The 21,816-nt window shown below is 51.6% G+C and overlaps 1 protein-coding gene across 4 annotated transcripts in view; it reads right to left on the bottom strand.

The window, feature by feature from the left end:
- The window catches only part of gpsm2 (G protein signaling modulator 2), a 118,595-nt gene that overhangs the window by 17,875 nt on the left and 78,904 nt on the right, over positions 1-21,816 (bottom strand). For all 4 annotated transcript variants that reach the window (XM_072511410.1, XM_072511411.1, XM_072511408.1 and 1 more), the window contains exon 12: positions 18,378-18,566. In XM_072511410.1, the coding sequence (XP_072367511.1) occupies positions 18,378-18,566 (189 nt within the window). The remainder of the gene's footprint in view (positions 1-18,377; positions 18,567-21,816) is intronic.

The following is a 21,816-nucleotide window of genomic DNA, read 5'->3' as shown; positions in this document are numbered from 1 at the left end:
CTGGACGGGCCTCTGGCAATGGCCCCCCAGTCGTGCAACTTAATTCACGGATGCGCAGATATTCGGGGTCCGGAGGATCGCCGGAGCGGCGCCAGTCCCGATTCAGTCATAAATTTTGATTCTCTGCCCCCGCGCCAAACGCGATTTCGGCGCAGAGCTGCGGAGAATCCAGCCCCATATTGCCCGAGCATGAGCCTGGGCCTCAGGATTGGGGTGGCACTGCGGTTAGCACTGCTGCCTTACGGCACCAGGGACCCGGGTTCAATTCCAGCCTTGGGTAACTGTAGAGTTTGCATATACAACTGTATCTGCATGGGTTCCTTCCGGGTGCTCCGGTTTCTTCCCCCAGTCCACAGATGTGCAGGTTAGGTGGATTGGCCATGATAAATTGCCCCCCCCCCCCCCCCCCCCGAGTGTCCAAAAGGTTAGATGGGGTTACAGGGATAGGGTGGGGGCATGGACCTATGGAGGGTGTTCTTACAGAGAGTCAGTGCAGATTCAAATGGGCAAAATGGCTTCCTTCTGCACTGTAGGGATTCTGTGATTACTAATCCAGTGACATTATCACTGCACCACAATCTTCCCTGTGGTTTAGCACAGGGCTAAATAGCTGGCTTTTAAAGCAGACCAAGGCAGGTCAGCAGCACGGATTCAATTCCCGTAACAGCCTCCCTGAACAGGCGGCGGAATGTGGCGACTAGGGGCTTTTCACAGTAACTTCATTTTTTTTTTATAAATGTTTTATTGAAAATTTTTCCCCAAACAACAATTTTTCCCCTCTTACAAAGCAAACGCAACAATAACAATACAGAAATTTTAAACAATACACAAGTAACAAAACCCCTTTATCTTTGACCTAAACTAAACCCCCCCTCCCCCCCCCCCCCCCTCCCCCTGGGTTGCTGCTGCTGGTCATCTGTCTTCCCTCTAACGTTCCCCTAGGTAGTCGAGAAATGGCTGCCACCGCCTGGTGAACCCTTGAGCCGATCCTCTCAGGGCAAACTTTATCTGCTCCAGTTTAATGAACCCCGCCATATCATTTACCCAGGCCTCCAGTCCGGGGGGTTTCGCCTCCTTCCACATGAGTAGGATCCTGCGCCGGGCTACTAGGGACGCAAAGGCCACAACGTCGGCCTCTTTCGCCTCCTGCACTCCCGGCTCTTCCGCAACTCCAAATAGAGCTAACCCCCAGCCTGGTTTGACCCGGGCCTTCACCACCCGCGAAATCACTCCCGTCACTCCCTTCCAATACCCTTCCAGTGCCGGGCATGCCCAAAACATATGTGCGTGGTTTGCCGGGCTCCCGCCACACCTCCCACATTTGTCCTCCACTCCAAAGAACCTGCTCAATCTTGCTCCCGTTATGTGTGCTCTATGTAGCACCTTAAATTGAATCAGGCTAAGCCTGGCGCATGAGGAAGAGGAATTTACCCTGCTTAGGGCATCAGCCCACATACCCTCCTCTATCTCCTCCCCTAGTTCTTCTTCCCACTTTCCTTTTAGTTCGCCCACCGACTCCTCCCCCTCTTCCCTCATCTCTCGGTAAATCTCTGACACCTTGCCCTCTCCGACCCACACCCCTGAGAGCACCCTGTCCTGTATCCCCTGTGTCGGGAGCAATGGAAATTCCCTCACCTGTTGTCTAGTAAATGCCCTCACCTGCATATATCTCAAGAAATTTCCCCGGGGCAACTTATACTTTTCCTCCAATGCTCCCAAGCTCGCAAAAGTCCCATCTATAAATAAATCTCCCACCCTCCTAATTCCCAACTGGAACCAGCTCTGAAATCCTCCATCCATTCTTCCTGGGGCGAACCTATGGTTGTTCCTGATTGGGGAGCCCACCAGGGCTCCCCGCACCCCTCTCTGTCGCCTCCACTGTCCCCAGATATTTAATGTTGCCGCCACCACCGGGTTCGTGGTAAACTTTTTAGGTGAGATCGGTAGCGGCGCCGTCACCAGCGCCTCTAAACTCGTCCCTTTACAGGACTTTCTCTCCAGTCTTTCCCACGCCGCTCCCTCACCCTCCATCATCCATTTACGTATCATTGCCACATTGGCGGCCCAATAGTAATCGCCCAAGTTCGGTAGTGCCAATCCTCCTCTGTCCCTACTACGCTGAAGGAACCCCCTCCTTACTCTCGGAACTTTCCCTGCCCACACGAAGCTCGTAATGCTCCTGTCTATTTTATTAAAAAAGGTCTTAGTGATTAGGATAGGGAGACATTGAAATACAAATAAGAACCTCGGGAGGACCATCATCTTAATTGCTTGCACCCTGCCCGCCAGCGATAGAGGCTGCATGTCCCACCTCTTGAAGTCCTCCTCCATTTGTTCTACCAACCGTGTCAGATTAAGTCTGTGCAAGGTTCCCCAGCTCCTAGCGATCTGAATCCCCAGGTATCGGAAGTTTCTTTCCACTTTCCTTAGAGGCAAGCCTTCCATCTCTCTACTCTGGTCCCCTGGATGTATCACAAATAATTCACTCTTCCCCATGTTTAGCCTATACCCCGAGAAATCCCCGAACCCCCTCAAAATTCGCATAACCTCTATCATTCCCCCCGCTGGGTCCGACACGTATAACAATAGGTCATCCGCATATAACGAGACTCGGTGTTCTTCTCCCCCTCTAATCACCCCTCTCCATTTCCTGGAGTCTCTCAACGCCATGGCCAGAGGTTCAATTGCCAACGCGAACAACAATGGAGACAGCGGGCATCCCTGTCTTGTTCCCCTATATAATCGGAAATACTCCGATCTATGTCGACCTGTAACTACGCTTGCCGTTGGAGCCCCATAAAGAAGTCTAACCCAGCTAATAAACCCGTTCCCAAACCCAAACCTCCTTAACACTTCCCATAAATACTCCCACTCCACCCTATCAAATGCCTTCTCTGCGTCCATTGCCGCCACTATCTCTGCCTCCCCCTCCACTGGGGGCATCATTATCACCCCTAATAGTCGTCGCACGTTAACATTCAGTTGTCTCCCTTTTACGAACCCTGTCTGGTCTTCGTGCACCACCCCCGGGACACAGTCCTCTATCCTCGATGCCAGTACCTTTGCCAACAATTTGGCGTCCACGTTCAACAATGAAATGGGTCTATAGGACCCGCACTGCAACGGATCTTTATCCCTCTTCAAAATTAACGATATCGTCGCCTCCGACATCGTCGGGGGTAGAGTCCCCCCTTTCCTGGCCTCATTGAACGTCCTCACCATCAACGGGGCCAACAAGTCCACATATTTTCTGTAATACTCCACCGGGAACCCGTCTGGTCCTGGGGCCTTCCCTGCTTGCATGCTTCCCAGTCCCTTAATAACCTCGTCCACCCCAATCGGTGCCCCCAGGCCTACCACCCCCCGCTCCTCCACTTTCGGGAACCTCAATTGGTCCAGGAACTGCCGCATCCCCTCCTCTCCCTCTGGGGGTTGAGACCTATACAGTTCCTCATAGAAGGTCTTGAACACCTCATTTATCTTTCCTGCCCTTCGCACCGTGTCTCCCCTTTCGTCTCTAATTCCTCCTATTTCCCTCGCTGCTGCCCTCTTTCGCAATTGATGAGCCAACAGGCGACTCGCCTTTTCCCCATATTCATACCTCCTCCCCTGTGCCTTCCTCCACAGTACCTCCGCCTTTCTGGTGGTCAGAAGGTCAAATTCCGTCTGGAGTCGTCTCCTCTCCCTGTACAATTCCTCCTCCGGGGTCTCTGCAAATTCCCTATCCACCCTTAAAATCTCCCCCAGTAATCTTTCCCTTTCCTTGGCCTCTGTTTTCCTTTTGTGGGCCCCAATGGAGATCAGCTCTCCTCTGACCACCGCTTTTAGTGCTTCCCATACCACTCCCACCGGGACCTCGCCGTCGTCATTGACCTCCAGGTATCTCTCAATACACCCCCGCACTCTTGCACACACTCCCTCATCCGCCATCAGTCCCACATCTAATCGCCAGAGTGTTCTCTGCTCCCTTTCCTCTCCTAATTCCAGGTCCACCCAATGTGGGGCATGATCCGAAACCGCTATGGCTGAGTACTCAGCTTCTTCCACCCTAGAGATCAACGACCTTCCCAAAACAAAAAAATCTATCCGGGAGTACACTTTATGGACATGGGAGAAGAAGGAATACTCCCTAGCCCTAGGTCTAAGAAATCGCCATGGATCCACTCCCCCCATTTGGTCCATAAACCCCTTAAGTACCTTGGCCGCTGCCGGCCTTCTTCCGGTCCTTGAGCTGGATCTATCTAGCCCCGGGTCCAGCACCGTATTAAAGTCCCCTCCTAAAATCAAGTTTCCTACCTCCAGGTCCGGTATACGCCCCAGCATCCGTCTCATAAATCCCGCATCGTCCCAGTTTGGGGCATACACGTTAACCAACACGACCTCCATTCCCTCCAGCCTGCCACTCACCATTACATATCTACCTCCGCTATCTGCTACGCTGTTCTTTGCTTCAAATGCGACCTGTTTCCCCACCAAAATGGCCACCCCTCTATTCTTTGCGTCCAGTCCTGAGTGGAACACCTGTCCCACCCATCCTTTCCTTAGCCTAACTTGGTCCGCCACCTTTAGGTGCGTCTCTTGGAGCATAACCACGTCTGCCCTTAGTCCTTTCAAATGCGCGAGCACTCGGGCCCTTTTTATCGGTCCGTTCAGGCCTCTCACGTTCCACGTGATCAGCCTCACTAGGGGGCTACCTGCCCCCCTCCCGTGTCGACTAGCCATTACCTTCTCTAGGCCAGTCCCATATCCCGCCTCCGCGCTCCCGCTCGCTCCCCCAGCGTCGCACACCATCCCCGCCCACCCACTCTTTAGCCATTTCCTTTTGGATTTCCGCAGCAGCAACCCAGTTGTCCCCCCCCCCTTCTCCCTCCCTCCTCCCCTCCCCGCTAGATCTCTTTCTAGCTTGATTGCTCCCCCCATATTACTTCCGTAAGTCAGCTAACTTCAACTGACCCCGGCTACTCCTGCTCACTCCTCGACCCCCCCCATGTGGGGAACTCCCATCCGCCTTGCGCCTGTCTTCGCGCCTTATTCTTTCTGGTGCGGGAACATCCCTTTACCTGACCCGCCTCTTATGGCGCAGCTCCCTTTCCCCTCCCCCTCCCCTTCCCCATTCTCCAACTATGTCCCGTCTTTCCCCCCTCACCGGCGCCCACATTTCCCCAATGTCTCCCCCCTTCCCTGTTTACTTCTCAATTAACTTCCACCGTAACATTAACAATAACATTTCCTGCAGCATCAGTCCCTCAGTTCCGATCCAATTTCTCTTCTTTGATGAAGGTCCATGCTTCCTCCGCCGTCTCGAAATAATGGTGTCTCTCCTGATACGTGACCCATAGTCTTGCCGGCTGCAGCATCCCGAACTTCACCTTCCTTTTATGCAACACCTCTTTGGCTCGGTTGAAGCTCGCCCTCCTTCTCGCCACCTCCGCACTCCAATCCTGGTATACCCGTACCACTGCATTCTCCCATCTGCTACTCCGCACCTTTTTAGCCCATCTCAGGACCTCTTCTCTATCCTTAAGGCGGTAAAATCGCACGATTATCGCCCTGGGTGGTTCCCCCGCTTTTGGTCTTCTCGCCGGAATCCGATTTGCCCACTCCACCTCCAAGGGGCCCGTAGGGGCCTCAGCACCCATCAGTGAGCTCAGCATCGTACTTGCGTACGCTCCACAGTCCACTCCTTCCACACCCTCAGGGAGACCCAGTATCCGAAGGTTCTTCCTTCGCGCTCCATTTTCTAGGGCTTCGATCCTTTCAGTACACTTTTTATGAAGTGCCTCGTGCGTCTGTGTCTTAACCGCCAGGCCCAGGATCTCGTCCTCAATATCTGTCACCTTCTGCTCCACCACACGGAGCTCTGTCTCCTGGGTCTTTAATGTCTCCTTGAGCCCCTCAATTGCCTGTAGCAACGGGGTCAGCACCTCCCTCTTCAGCAGCTCCACGCACCGTCTCACAATTTCATGCTCAGGCCCCCATGTCGCCTGCGCTTTCTCCGCCGCCATCTTGTACTTCTCTCTTTCTGACCCTTTGGTCGACGATTCCTCGCGCTGCAGCCGCCGCCGCCGGTTTTTTCCTCCTTCGTTTGGGGGGGACTCCCTTCTCACACGCCCCACACCGGGTTGCGTCGTCGAAAAATTCCCCGTTGGGGCTCTTAAAAGAGCCCGAAGGTCCGTCGGAGCTGGAGCCGCCGAAGCGTGCGGCTAGCTAGGCATCACCGCAACCGGAAGTCCCTTCAGTGGCCTTGATGAGGTCTTTTCACAGTTGTTCCCTCTGCTGCTAGAATTCACCTTTGATACAGGCCCTCAGGTCAGCTTGCAGCTTTAAGCTTGCCCTTCCCCCGCCTGCATGCTGGAAGAGGCCCTGTTTATCCTGTAGTTGCAGCCAAATCTTTCACTGTTTCTGCGTGTGTCTGGCAACCAAGAGACATACCCTTCCTGGGGGACACTGTCGGGGGAATATTGCCGCCTTCTTCCCACACCGGGAAATGTCAAACAAATGCCGTGGGGGCCCTGTAAAAGAGCCCAAAAGTCCGTTCCAAGCAGGAGCTGCCGAATGTGCGACCTAGCTCTGCATAGCCGCACCCGGAAGTCACAGTAACTTCATTTGACGCCTACTTGTGACAATAAGCGATTTTCATTTCATTTATAATGAACATTAACCACACTAACTCATCACACGAAAACAGCCAGATATATTTGCATAACTAAGTACCTATATATCAGGTACTAAAATAAAAGCAAATAAAAACATCCAGAAGCATTCTCCCAGTTTCTCTGCCAATGTCACATCTTTTACGATTCAAGCTTCCATAATAGCACTTCAAATATATCTTTTTCCTCAACCAAGGATTCGCCCTCCCCGTCACAGGTGTGGTAGACAGGTCCCTCAACCGTATCTGACCCGATTTACGGTGGCGGCCATGGAGTGAGTGGCCGCTTATTTGGTAGCTCCCGCTCGTGGTGGACCTTTGGGACCATTTCCCATGACTTATGGAGGATTTGATCGGCAAAATAGGAGATTGGTGAGGTAGAGGAGAAGGATTCCCCACTAGTGTATGGACTCGTGGACCACAAGTGGTCTGAAAAGGAGAGATCTTTGGGCAAAGAAGGGAGTGGAGACTGCAGCACAGAAAAATATAGCAGAGGCTCAGGTACTGTGACTGCCGGCCCAGTGGTTAACGGAGCAGCTGGTGGACTTCCTCCAGGAGAGCTTTGCTAAGCAAAAACAAGAGTACCTGGTCCCGATTAAGACGGGGATTGACCAGGTGGAGCAAAGATTAGAAGCCCAGGACCAGGCGATCCAGAAGGTGGAAGAGGCGGTTTCTGAGCACAATGACCAGCTAGCCGCAATGGCGATGTAGATGGGAATGATGAAGGACCAACAGAAAAGGCTGCAAGAGAAAGTGGAGGATCAGGCAGAACCGGAAGATGGTTGGCCTCCCAGAGGGCAGCGAGGGATCAGATGGAGGGCATATGTGGCACGAATATTCGAGAAGCTCCTGGGAGAAGGTGCGTTTACTCGGCCCTTGGAAGTGGACAGGGCGCAAAGAGCGCTTATGAGGAAGTCGAGAGCGATGGTGGTAAGAATGCACCGGCTCCAATACAAGGAACAGGTTTTGAGGAGGGCCAGGCAGACGAGGAGCTGCAAATGGGAAGATAATGAGCTGCGTATTTACCAGGACTTGGGTGCGGAACTGGCCAAAAGAAGGGTGAGCTTCAATAAAGTTAAATCGGCCCTCTTTAAGAAGGGGGTGAATTTTTGTTTCTCTGTTCTTTAAAAAAAAGTTTCTCGTTTTGTTTTGTGGAAGCTGTTTGTAATGCCTTCTGTATTGATTTGGGACCAGTGGCAGAGCTGAATGAGTCAAAGTCTTCATTTGCATTGTTGGGGATGAAGGTGTGCTTGTTTAGATTTTGGTGTTTTCCTGTCGGGTAATTGTGTGGGGATTGTTTGATGTCAGAGTATCTTTGTAAGAGGGGGAGGGGGGGGGGGGGAAAGAGGAGGGAATAATAGTTGGGAGACTATCCTGCGCCAGGGATGGGGGCCACCAAACTAGCTGGGCGGGCTAGCTCACGGAAACGCAGTGGGGTGTGTGCATATGTTCGGTTTATCAAAGGGGTTGGGTTACAGAGTGTTGTTACTAAAGGGGGGGGGGGGGGGGGAAATGTTCTGCTGACGAGGGAGGGACTTGGACTAAGGGACAGAGAGGAGGTTGGGGGCGGAGGTTGCCTGGGGGCGGGCCGGTGGAGGCGCGGAGCAGGGGCTGGAGACAGGCCCAAAAAAGGGGATGTCTGATCGGCGAGGGGGGGGGGGGGGGGCAATGAGCTCCCCAACTAGGCTGATCACCTGGAATGTTCAAGGATTAAATGGGCCGGTCAAAAGGGCACGTGTGTTTGTGTGTCATAGGGGACTGAAGGAGGACGTGGTAATGTTGCAGGAGACGCACCTTAGAGTAACTGGCCAGATTAGATTGAGGAAAGGCTGGGTCAGTCAGGTCTTTCACTCGGGACTGGATTCAAAGACTAGAGTGGTCGCGATCCTGATCAATAAGCGGGTGGTGTTTGAAGCTGTTAGAATAGTTTTGAATATGGGAGGTCAGTACATTATGGTCAGTGGGAAACTGGAGGGGGTGCAGGTGGTATTAGTAAATGTGTACGCGCCAAATTGGGATGATGTGGAGTTTATAAAGAGGATACTGGGGAAGATACCAGACCTGGACTCGCACAGGTTGGTCATGGGAAGGGACTTCAACACAGTTATTTACCCTGGCTTGGACCGGTCAAGCTCGAAAACGGGCAGGGTGCCAGCAATGGCAAAGGAACTAAAAGGGTTCATGGAGCAGATGGGGGGTGGGGGGGGGGGGGGGGATCCATGGAGATTTGGGCAGCCGAGGGTGAAGGAGTTCTCCTTTTACTCACACGTGCTACTCACACGTGCATAAAGTGTACTCCCGGATCGATTTCTTCATTTTGAGCACGCCCTTACTGGCAGGGGTGGTGGACATGGGGTACTCGGCAATCACAATCTCAGACCATGCCTCCGCACTGGGTTGACCTGCAGGTTAGTAAAGACAGTAACCAGCGCCCGCAATGGAGGTTAGATGTGGGACTTTTGGCTGACGAAGGGGTGTGCGAGCGGCTGAGGAAATTTATTCATAGCTACCTGCAGGTCAACAACACGGGGGAAATTTCAGCAGCAATAGTCTGGGAAGCACTGAAGGTGGTGGTCAGGAGGGGAGCTGATCTCGATACAGGCCCATAGGGAGAAGGTGGACAGGGCAGAGATGAAGCGACTGGTTAAGGAGGTACTACAGATCGATAGGAGGTATGTGGCAAAGCTTTTAAGGGAACGGCAGAGGCTACAGGCGGAGTTCGGCTTGTTAACCACAGGAAGGGTGGTGGAGCAGCTGAGAAAGGTGAGGGGGGTGATCCAGGTGGGTGGAGAGAAGGCCAGCAGAATGCTTGCACAGCAGCTTAGAAAGAGGGAGGCAGCCAGGGAAAGTAAATGACGGAGATGGGAACCTGGTTGGAGATTCAGCAGGGGTGAATAAGGCGTTTAGGGATTTCTACAGTAGGCTGTATAGGTCGGCACCCCCTACGGGACCGGAGGGGATGAGGCACTTCTTGGGGGAGGGGGGCTTAATTTCCCAAAGGTGGACGGGGAGCTGGTAAAAGGGCTGGGGGCCCCGATTGGGTTGGAAGAGATAGTGGAGGGTCTGAAGGCCATGCAGGCGGGTAAAGCCCCGGGGCCTGACGGGTACCCAGTGGAGTTTTATAAAAAGTTTTCTGGGATATTGGGGCCGGTGTTGCAGATGATGTTCAATGAAGCAAGGGAAAGAGGGGTTGTGCCTCCGACGATGTCACAGTCCACGATTTCGCTGATTCTGAAGTGGGACACGAACCCGGAGCAGTGTAGGTCCTACAGGCCGATATCCCTGTTGAATGTGGACGCCAAACTGCTGGCCAAAATTTTGTCCTCCAGGATTGAGGATTGTGTTCCAGACGTTATTGGGGAGGACCAGACGGGGTTTGTTAAGGGTCGGCAGTTGGTGGCCAATGTAAGAAGGTTGTTAAATGTGATCATGATGCCCCCGGAAGGTAGGAAGTGGAGGTAGTGATCGCAATGGATGCAGAAAAGGCTTTTGATCAGATAGAATGGGATCATCTGTGGGAGGTACTGGGACGGTTCAGATTTTGGTGGGGCTTTATTGACTGGGTCAGGTTGCTGTATCAGGCTCCTGTGGCAAGTGTACGGACGAATAGGACAACATCAGACTATTTTAGACAGCACCGGGGGACGAGACAGGGATGCCCCCTCTCCCCACTGTTGTTCGTGCGAGCTATAGAGCCGTTGGCAATTGCTCTGAGAGCCTCAAGAGGCTGGTCCAGGGGGTGGATGGAGCACAGAGTCTCGCTCGATGCAGACGACCTGCTTCTGTACGTATCAGACCCATTAGAGGGGATGGAAGAAATCATGAGGATTCTAGGGGAATTTGGCCGGTTTTCGGGGTATAAGTTAAATATGGGGAAAAGTGAGATGTTTGCGCTCCAGCAGAAGGGACAGGAGAGGCGATTGGGGGAGCTGCCGTTTAGATTAGTAGGGGGAATCTTTAGGTACCTAGGCATTCAAGTGGCGCGGCAATAGGACTTGCTGCATAAATTAAATCTGGCCCGGCTAGTAGACCAAATGAAGGACGATTTTCAGAGATGGGAGGCGCTTCCGTTGTCATTAACTGGGAGGGCGCAGACGGTGAAGATGACGGTCCTCCCGAGATTCCTGTTCGTGTTTCAATATCTCTTTATTCCACAGTCCTTTTTTAAACGGGTCAACAAAGTGATCTCTAGCTTTGTTTGGGCGGGTAAGACCCCGTGGGTAAGGAAGGTAATGCTTGAGTCGGGGAGAGGGCGGGCTGGCGCTGCCAAATTTTAGTAACTATTATTGGGTGGCGAATATAGCCATGATCAGGAAGTGGATGGTGGGAGGGGTCAGCATGGGAGCGTATGGAGGCGGCTTCATGCAAGGGCACCAGTTTGGGGACGTTGGTAACTGCGCTTCTGCCATTCCCGCCGGCACGGTACTCCACCAGACCTGTGGTGGTGGCAGCCCTGAGAGTCTGGGGGCAATGGAGGAGACATGTGGGAGCATCGGTCTGGTTCCAATCTGTAATAATCACTGGTTTGCCCCGGGAAGTAGGAATGGGGGGTTCCGGATATGGCGGAGAGCAGGGATTGAGAGGATGGGGGATAGGTTTATAGAGGGGAGCTTTCCGAGTATGAGGGCACTGAAGGAGAAGTTTGGGTTGGCGAGGGGAAACAAATTCAGGTATCTGCAAGTGCGGGACTTCCTACATAAACAGGGGTCAACCTTCCCGCTCCTACCGCTAAGGGGGATTCAGGACATGGTAGTTTCCAGAGGGTGGGTAGGACAAGGAACTTATGGGGTCAGAGGAGACGCAGACCGAGGAGCTGAAGCTCAAGTGGGAGGGGGAGCTGGGAGGAAAGATAGAGGATGGTCTATGGGCGGACGCATTCAGTAGAGTCAGCGCGTCCGCAACATGTGCCAGGCTCAGCCTGATACAATTTAAGGTCGTTCACTGGGCTCACGTGACAGTGGCCTGGATGAGCAGATCCTTTGGGGTGGAAGACAGGTGTGCAAAATGTGTGGGAGGACTAGCGAACCATGTCCACATGTTCTGGGCATGTCCGAAGCTTAGGGGATTTTGGCAGGGTTTTGCAGATGTCACGTCCACAGTGTTAAAAATAAGGGTGGCATGGAGTCCAGAGGTGGTGATTTTCGGGGTGTCGGAAGACCCGGGAATCCAGGTGGAGAGAGGCAGACGTTCTAGCCTTTGTTTCCCTGGTAGCCCGGAGACGGATACTATTAGGTTGGAGGGACTCAAAGCACCTGAAGTCGGAGACATGGCTATCGGACATGGCTAGCTTTGTGTGTTTGGAGAAAATCAAGTTTGCCTTGAGAGGGTCACTGTTAGGGTTTGCCCGGAGGTGGGAACCGTTCGTTGACTTCTTTGCGGAAAATTAATCGTCAGCAGAGGCGGGGGGGGCGGGGGGGAGGAGGAGGAGGAGGTTGGTTTAGCTTACAGTAGGGGGTTAATAAAGGTGGGACCTGTAAGGGAGGGAGACGGCTTTTGCACTATGTTTATAGTTTCATGAACATTGTTTATTGTGTTGTTGTTATAATACCAAAAAATACCTCAATAAAATGTTTTTTTTTAAAAAAGAAGGGGTGAAGTTCAGCATGCTGTACCCGGCTCGTTTGTGGGTCACTTACAAGGGTCAAGAATTTTATTTTGGATCGCCGGATGAGGAGTTGAACTTTGTTAAGGACAGGGGACTGGCAGGTGATGGAGGACATTGAACTTGGGGGGGGGGGGGGCGAGTAATTTGGTAATTATGCTGCTAAATTTCTTTTCACTTTGGGTTGTGTGTGTATTGTTTTTATACTAATTTTGGGGCCATTGCTCAGTTTTGTTTGCAGGTGAACTTTGTTATTATGGGGGTTGGTGGTGGCATTTTCTTCTGTGTTTTTGGTAGGGATTGTTTTGTTTTGCACATGTATGTTCGAGCGTGGGTGTGGGGTGGAGATCAATGGGAGGTAGGATGCTTGGCACAATGGTCGGAGCTACCAGGCTAGCTAGCTCACAAAAGCACAGTGGGGGCGAGCAAGTGATAAGTTTGTTGAGGGAGGGGTGGGGGGAATTGTTCTGCTGACAGGGGAGGGACTGGCGCATGGAGACAGATTGGAGGTCGATGACGGTTGCACCCGAAGGCGCGCGGGACGTGGGCTGGCCTAAGAAGGGTGATGGTTGATCGTCCGGGGGGGGGGGGGAGCCTGCCCAGGCTGATCACATGGAACGAGAGAGGGCTGAATGGGCCAGTCAAAAGGTCTTGCATGCTCACGCATTTGAAGAGTTTGCAGGCAGACATGGCAATGCCACAGGAGACCAGAGTGTAGCGGATCACACTCGGCTGAGGAAGCGGTGGGTTGGGCAGATATTTCACTCGGGGCTGGACTCTAAAACTAGGGGGGGTAGCGATCTTGATCACTAAGCGGGTGTCTCTTGAGGTAGGGAGTACAGTGGCAGACTCGGGGGGGGGGGGGGAGGGGGAGACGTGATGGTGAGTGGGAAGCCAGCGGGGATGCCGGTGGTATTACTGAATATTTACGCACCAAACTGGGACGACACAGAGTTTATGAGGCGGGTGTTCGGGAAGATTCCGGACCTGGACTCGCATAGGTTGATCGTGGGGGGTGACTTCAATATGGTCATTGATCCGAGGTCGGATCGGTCGAGTTCAAGGACAGGGAGGGTGCCAGCCGCAGCGAAGGAACTAAAGCGGTTTATGGAACAGATGGGTGGGGTAGATCCGTGGAGGTTCGGACGGCCAAGAGCGAAGGGGTTTTCTTTTTTTCCCCCACGTGCACCAAGTGTACTCCCGGATTGATTTTTTAGGTTTGAACAAGACTTTGCTGGCGGGGACTGGTAGATGTCGAGTATTCGGCAATTATTGTGTCGGACCATGCCCCACACTGGGTGGATTTACGGGTGAGTAAGGGGGTCAGCATCCGCAATGGATATTGGATGTGGGACTGTTAGCGGATGAGGTGTGCGGGCGGGTGAGGGAGGCCACCCAGAATTATTTGGAGATAAATGACACGGGCGGTTTCGGCAGCAACGGTGTGGGAGGCACTGAAGGCAGTAGTTAGTGGGGGGGGGGGGGCTGATTTTGATACGGGCTCATAGGGAGAAGGTGGAGCAGGCAGAGATGGATATGCTGGTTAGGGAGATACTCCAGGTGGACAGAAGGTACTCTGAAGCCCCGGAGGCGTGGCTGTTGAAGGAGCAGCAGAAGCTGGAAATTGAGTTACAGTGAGAAAGCCAGTAGGATGTTAGCACACCATCTGAAGAAACGGGAGGCAACCTTGGAGATAGGACGAGTGAAGGATAGAGGGGGGAATATTATTTTGGACCCAGCGGGGATGAATGGGGTGTTCAAGGAATCTTACAGTCGGCTGGATGAGTCTGAGCCCCCGGCCGGAGTGGAGGGGACGAGGCAATTCTTGGAGGGTTTGGAGTTTCCGAAGGTGGAAGAAGGGTTGGTGGAGGGGCTGGGAGTCCCGATCGGGATTGTTGAAGTAGTAGAGGGATTGGAGGCCATGCAGTCGGGCAAGGTCCCAGGACCGGACGGATATCCAGTGGAATTTTACAAGACGTTTTCTGGGGTGCTGGGTCCGCCGTTGGTGAGGGCATTCAATGAGGCGAGGGAGCAGGGTTTTATTCCTCCAACAATGTCACAGGCTTCGATCTCAGTGATCCTGGAGCGGGAGAAGGGCCCGGTGCAATGCAGGTCATACAGACCAATCTCCCTACTAAATGTTGACGCCAAATTGCTGGCCAAGATTTTGGCCTAGAGAACAGAGGATTGTGTTCCGGGGTGATAGGGGAGGATCAGGTGGTATTTGTCAAAGATAGGCAGTTAACGGCCAACGTTAGGAGGCTCTTGAATGTAATCATGATGCCCTCTGAGGGGAGGGAGGTGGAGGTAGCGGTCGCAATGGACACGGAGAAGGCCTTTAACCGGGTTGAGTGGAACTATCTGAGAGAGGTCCTGGGACGGTTTGGGTTTGGGCAGGGCTTTGTTGATTGGGTCCAGTTGCTGTACCAGGCACCGGAAGAGAGTGTGCGGACGAACCAGGCGAGTTCGGACTACTTTAGACTGCATCATGGGAGAAGGCAGGGATGTCTCCTCTCCCCACTGTTGTTTGCCTTGGCTATAGAGCCATTGGTGATGGCGCTGAGAGCATCACAGAACTGGAAGGGGCTAGTCGGGGGGGGGGGGGGGGGGGGGGGGGGGGGTCACTGTCGAACTTTAGGAGCTACCACTGGGCGACAAATATAGCCATGATTAGGAAGTGGGTAGTGGGGGAAGAGGTTGGTGTGGGAGCGGATAGAGGCGGCCTCATGTAAGGACACAAGTTTGGGGGCATTGATAACGGCTCCTCTGCCGTTCACGCCAGCCCGGTACTCCACAAGCCCGGTGGTAGTGGCGGCCCTGAGAATTGGGGGCAGTGGCGGAAGCATATGGGAGTGGAGGGGGCAGTGGAGGAAGCATATGGGAGTGGAGGGAGCGTCGGTGTGGGCTCCAATTTGTGGTAATCACCGGTTTGTGCTGGGGATGCTAGATGGGGGATATCGGAGGTGGCAGAGAACAGGTATTGAGAGGATGGGGGATCTGTTTATTGATGGGAGCTTTTCCTGTTTGGAGGTTCTGGAAGAGGAGTTTAAATTGCCAGGAGGGAAGGGGTTTTGTTATCTGCAGGCGAGAGATTTTGTGCGAAGGCAGGTTTCGACCTTTCCACTTCTACCGCCACAGGGGATACAGGACAGGGTAGTTTCTAGAACACATGATGGTGGCCCGGATGAGCAGGTTTTTTGGGGTGGAAAGGAGTATGAGGTGCGCAGGAGGGCCCGCAAATCATGTCCACATGTTTTGGGCATGTCCGAAGTTTAGGGGATTCTGGCAGGGATTTGCGGATGTCATGTCCACGGTGCTAAAAATGAGGGTGGCGCCAAGTCCAGAGGTGGCGATTTTTGGAGTGTTGGAAGACCAGGGGCCGAGAGAGGCCGATGGTTTGGCCTTTGCGTCCTTGGTAGCCCGGAGGATGGATCTTATTAGCATGGAGGGACACGGAGCCCCCAAAATCAAGGGTATAGGTTAGCGACATGGCTGGGTTTCTCAGGCTTGAGAAAATTAAGTTCGCCCTACGAGGATCAATGTTAGGGTTCATCCGGAGGTGGCAGCCGTTTATCAACTTCGAGGAAAATTAAACTGTTCGCAGATTCAATAAGGTGGGGGGGGGGGGGTAGGGTTTAAGGGGGGCAGGGGGAGTTAGGTTAGTTTTGTTTAATTTAGGCAGGAACAATGAGTAGAGATGGAGGGCACCAGCACCAGCCTCCACATTCAATGGATCATCCTCCATCATTTCCACCACATCCATCATGATGTCATCCAGCAAAGGCCAAAACATCGGCCTCTCTCGTCCCCTGGCTCCGGGTGTTCGGACACTCCAAAAATCACCACCTCTGGACTCCGTGCCACCCTCATTTTTAGCACCGTGGACATGACATCTGCAAATCCCTCCCCTCCCCTATCAGCAGTCCAAAGATACTATTCCCTCCACGACACCTGATCCATTCTGCAATCACCCCGAACACCTCGTCCACATCCCTGCAATTGCAGGAGTTGTAACACTTTCCCTTTTACCTCCTCGTTCAACACCCCAAATACTTGTTCAAGGTGATGCAGTGATTTACTTGTACTTCTTTGAAATTTAAAAATACTGTATTTGCTGCTCACAATACAGTCTCCTCTCCACTGGGGAGGCCGGTTTGCTAAACACCTCCGCTCAGTTCCACTACTCGGCAAGCGTAACACCGAGCTTCTGGTTGCCATTTTAATTCATCATCTTGCTCTCACTTCCACATTTCCTCGACCTGTTGCAATGTTCTAGTGTTGCTCAACGCAAGCTCATGGAACATCACCTCGTCTTCCGTCTAATTATGCACTTTACAGCCTTCTGGACTCAGCATGGAGTTCAATTATTTCAGACCATGAATACTATTCCCATGTTGTTTCTGATTTTTTTGCAACATACTGGTCTTAAGCCAGGGACCCGGGTATGACCCAGCTTGGGTAACTGTCTGTGCGGAGTCTGCACATTCTCCTCGTGTCTGTGTGGGTTTCCTCCGGGTGCTCCTGAGAGACGTGCTTGTTAGGTGAATTGGACATTCTGAATTCTCTCTGTGTACCTGAACAGACACCGGAATGTGGCACTAGGGGCTTTTCATAGTAACTTCATTGGTGTTAATGTAAACCTACTTGTGATACTAATAAAGATTATCTTGCATTTCCAAGTTTCTACTTTCAAACATTGACACAGCTGTTCATTATTCTACCATTCACACCCACTCTGAACAAATGCTTTGTTTCTTTACTACAACCGTACCACTCTTGCTCCATGAGATAAATGTAATTTAATCTCTCTCCTTCCCACTACCCCAATGCTCTTTCGCCTCTTTCAATGGCATAAAACCCATCATATTTCTACCTACCTTCTTCAGTTCTGGAGAGTCACATTTGACTCGAAACATAACTCGGTTTCTCTTTTCACAGACACTGATGGACTTGCAGAGTATTTCCAGAACCTTCAGTTACCGATTTATCAGTATCCACTTAAAGCTCATTAGCTTCCAGGTACATCCACTTATTACATGAATGGCCCCAAGGAGAACACACCATTTAGTTCTGCATTTATTACAGCAAAGGCACTTCAATATGTTCCATTGAGGTACATTTTGTTTTCTTTTCCTCATGAATGACGCCCCAATTGACTTTTCCCACCCTAAAGAAAGGCATGTAGCCAAGATTAGGAAATTAGGCAGAAAGATGGAACTCAAAATCATAGGATCCTTACAGTGCAGAAGGAGACCATTTGGCCCATCGAGTCTGCGCCAACCCTTCAAAAGACCATCCTAACTTTATAATAATAATCTTTATTGTCACTAGTAGGCTTACATTAACACTGCACTGATGTTACTATGAAAAGCCCTTAGTCGCCACATTCCGGCACCTGTTCGGGTATACAGAGGGAGAATTAAGAATTTCCAAATTACCTAACAGTACGTCTTTCGGGACATGTGGGAGGAAACCGGAGCACCCGGAGGAAACCCACGCAGACACAGGGAGAACATGCAGACTCCACACAGATAGTGACCCAAGCCAGGAATCGATCTTGGGACCCTGGAGCTGTGAAGTAACAGCGCTAGCCACTGTGCTACCGTGCTGCGCAGACCCAATCCCCCACCTTGTAATCCCACCCAAACTTTGGACATTTGGGGGGCAATTGAGCATGGCCAATTCGCCCAACCTGCACATCTTTGGACTGTGGGAAGAACGGAGCATCCGGAGAAACCCCACAAACACAGGGAGAATGTACAAACTCCACACAGACCGTAACCAGAGGTTGGAATCGAACCTGGGTCCCTGGTGTTGTGAGGCCGCAGTGCTAAGCACTGCCCCACTCCAACATGAATTGGACAATTTATTCTATTTTGTAAAAGCAAATTGCTGCGGATGTTGGAATCTGAAACAAAAAAAAAAAAGAATATGCTGAAAATTTTCAGCAGGTCTGACAGCATCTATAGAGAGAGAACAGAGCTAACGTTTCAGGTCTGGATGACTCTTCGTCAGAGCTTTTTTGTAAGTAACAATTGCCTTAAAGAGTTTGGTGTGTTATGTATCATTTCTCAAACTACAAAATGTAAACAATGAAAACAAAGTATTGTAACATAGCTTTACCTTTTGTGGAATGTGGACTCTCGCATCATTAAACACCACAGAATTACTGGTATCCTTAAGAACTTTTGCAGATGAATTGTTACTTTTGTGCTTTTTGCTCCTGAATCGATTTACAAACAGCAACTTGGCTGATGGCTTCCAAAGTGCAGGTTTCTGTTTCACTAGAATGTCACTATTCCAGTTCTGAACCTGGGCAAAACAAGTGAATTCACAATAAAAATTCCTCAAAAATATAGCCACTAAATGTTTGATGAGCACAGGAATGGTGGGAACCAAGTAAGTTTGCATTGAAGGAGTTTATACTTCCCATCACCCAAACCTCTCAGAAGGACTAGGAGAAAGACAGCACAACAGAGATTGCCTTCACTTAAGAGACTATATTCTGCATTTTGCAAGTTTGTTTTTATTCTTTCATGAGATGTGGGTGTCGTTGGTGGGAGCAGCATTTATTGCCTATCCCCAAGTTGACATTTAAGAGTCAATCACATTGCTGTGGAACTGGAGTCACATGTAGGCAGACAAGGACCGCCCAGTTCCTTCTCTAAAGGGCATTCGGGAACCAGATGGGTTTTACAGCAATTAACAATTGTTTGATGGATTTTTATTCAAATTTTACCATATTACACTGGGTCTCTGGATTACTAATCCAGTGACTCTGGATTACTAATCCAGTGACAATACCATTATGTCACTGCCTCCACTAGTTGACTTGCAGCCCGAGACAGATAACCAGGGGAGACTGAATTAATGCATTCAAAAGTTCTATCTTTAATTATAGCACTGCACTGACACGAGTATAGAATCATAAAACCACTACAGTCCAGAAAGAAGCCACTTAGCCCATCGAGTCTGCACTGATGCTGCAAAAGAGTGCCCCACCTGAGAAAGAGGCCCACTCCCCCACCCTATCCCAGTAACCCCACCAAACCTTTTGGGGCAATTTAGCATGGCCAATCCACCTAACCTGCCAATCTTTTGATGGTTTTTAGGTGATTATCTCAGCTATACATGTGAATGTTTAAAATCCATAGGGAAGCTGCAATCAAGTATTCTCCATCTCAATTTGTTCTGCTCATGCCGGCTTCCACAACAGTGCTGTCAATAGGTCTTCCTCTTCAACTAAGAATTCCCTCAATCATTGTCAAAACGGTGCTTGAGCATGTTCATTCCATTTTTGCACTTCACGTTTTCCTCTACTACCCAGAATAGGATTCCTTTGCCAGCCCAAACATTCAATAGATCATCTCCCACCGAACACATTTTGTCCACTCTTCAATCATTACCAACACCCACTCCCTATCCCACTTCACATTGCTGTGCAAGCACAGGAGATACAACACCTGGCCTTCCAATTCCTCCCTTCCCACAATCACTTCTTCCAGGTGAAACAGCAATGTATTTTATTCATGTCATTTAGTATACTGTATTCCCTAGTCATGCTGCGATCTCCATTATAGCGGGTGATTACTTTGCTGAACGCCTCATTCCAGTCACAAGTTTGACCCTGAGCTTCTGGTCACCCGTTACTTAAATTCTGGCGCGATTCTCCTGAAAACTTTCCAAGTGCTGTAGCGAGCGGGAATTGCTGCAGGTTTCCAGGCACTCGGCCCAGGAAGGCCGACAACACTATTCAACGTTAATTGGTCCACTTAATGAGGCCTCACGGGCTTCTTGCCCCGAATGCCGGCTCGCCAGCTGATTCACCGGGATCGCACTCACCAGCCCCCCGACAACAACGTCGAGCAGCACTTACGCTGCACTTGCTCAGCCAAGCCCAGCCAGCACACAACCAACGCAGAGGCTGGCGGACGCTGCAGAGGTGAGACCACCCGGAGGACCTGTCAAACGTGAATAGTTATTGTCTTATTGACTGACCCATCCCTCCCACTGACCACATGTCCATTCTCCCGCAGATCCAGCAGCCGATGGCGCCAACCCATCCCAAGCGGCCCACTCTCCTGACTCCGGGGAGAACACCTCGGAGGAGTGCTCCGAGGATGCAACTGTTATAGTCGCGCCACAGCTGTCATCCCCACCCTCCATCAGCGCAGATACACACACCTCGGTGGAAAATGATAGTGGTCAGGCTTCTGGGGCACAATCTGGTGAGCACCACACTGCTGCTGATGTAGACATCTGGTGGAGGCAGGAACCCCCAGACCTGACAACAGGGGGTCTGCTGGATCTGTGGGCCCAGCTGGGTCCCAGCCTGATGCTGAGCCTCTGGGATGATAGGGACCAACCTGAACGTCTGAGGGAGATATCAGTGCCACTCCAACAGATCCATAGCCGATTGGTGGAGTCCCAGAGATGGCGGCGGCAATGAGTGGCACCGAGGCCAACTCTGCTAGGGTGGCAACCGCAGTGGAGAGCTTGGTTCACGACTTCAGCACCATGTGGAGTTGAATCAGAATGGGGAGGTATAAGCGGCCACATGAAATGAATGAAATGAAAATGAAATGAATGAATGAAAATCGCTTATTGTCACAAGTAGGCTTCAAATGAACTTACTGTGAAAAGCCCCTAGTCGCCACATTCCAGCGCCTGTTCGGGGAGGCTGGTACGGGAATTGAACCCGTGCTGCTGACCTTGGTCTGCTTTACAAGTCAGCTATTTAGACCACTGTGCTAAACCAGCCATTGGTTTTGCAAGGCATTGAAGGCAGTGGTTAGGTGGGTTATCTCGTTCAAGGCGCACAAAGATAGGAAAAGGAGGGAGGAATATGGACCTTTGTTGGACATGATATATTCCAGTGTCTCCAACAAGGAGGGGGTTGGTGGAGAGAAAGAGGTTACAGGGGTAGTTCGATAGGCTGACGACAGGGAAAGCAGTGGGGCAGCTACGGAGGGCAAGGGGGGTGAAGTATGAATATGGAGAGAAGGCTAGCCGCATGCTAGCCCATCAGCTATGGAAGCAGGCTGCACCTAGGGAAATCCTGAGGTTACAGACAGGAAAGGGGGAGGTAGTGTGGGAGCCAGGGAAAATTAATGAGGCGTTCAGGGAGTACTATAAGTAGTTGTACAGGGCCGATCTGTGTGGTAAGAAAGGGGACATTGGGTGGTTTTTGGACGGGCTGGAATTCCCATGGCTGGATGAGGAGGAGACAGGTGCTGGAGGAGCCTTTAGGGTTGAAAGAGGTGATGCATAAAAGGGATGAAGGCGGGGAAGGCCCAGGGGGATGATTACCCGGCAGAGTTCTACAAGGAGATCGCGACCGAGCTGGCACCACATCTCTTGGGGATGTTTAGCGAGGCGCTGGAGAAGGGGGAGATGCCAGGAACACTGAATCAGGAGTTGATCACGCTAATCCCCAAAAAGGGGAAGGACCTATTGGAGTGTGTCATAGGCCCATATCATTGTTAAATATGGGTGCAAAGTGTTGGCTAAATTAGTGGCGGGGAGGATGGAAGGATGCATCCCGGGGGTGGTCGTAGAAGAC

The sequence above is a fragment of the Scyliorhinus torazame genome, chromosome 7 (genome assembly GCF_047496885.1).
Source record: "Scyliorhinus torazame isolate Kashiwa2021f chromosome 7, sScyTor2.1, whole genome shotgun sequence".
Taxonomy (NCBI): domain Eukaryota; kingdom Metazoa; phylum Chordata; class Chondrichthyes; order Carcharhiniformes; family Scyliorhinidae; genus Scyliorhinus; species Scyliorhinus torazame.
This window is presented reverse-complemented; position numbering and strand designations above follow the sequence as displayed.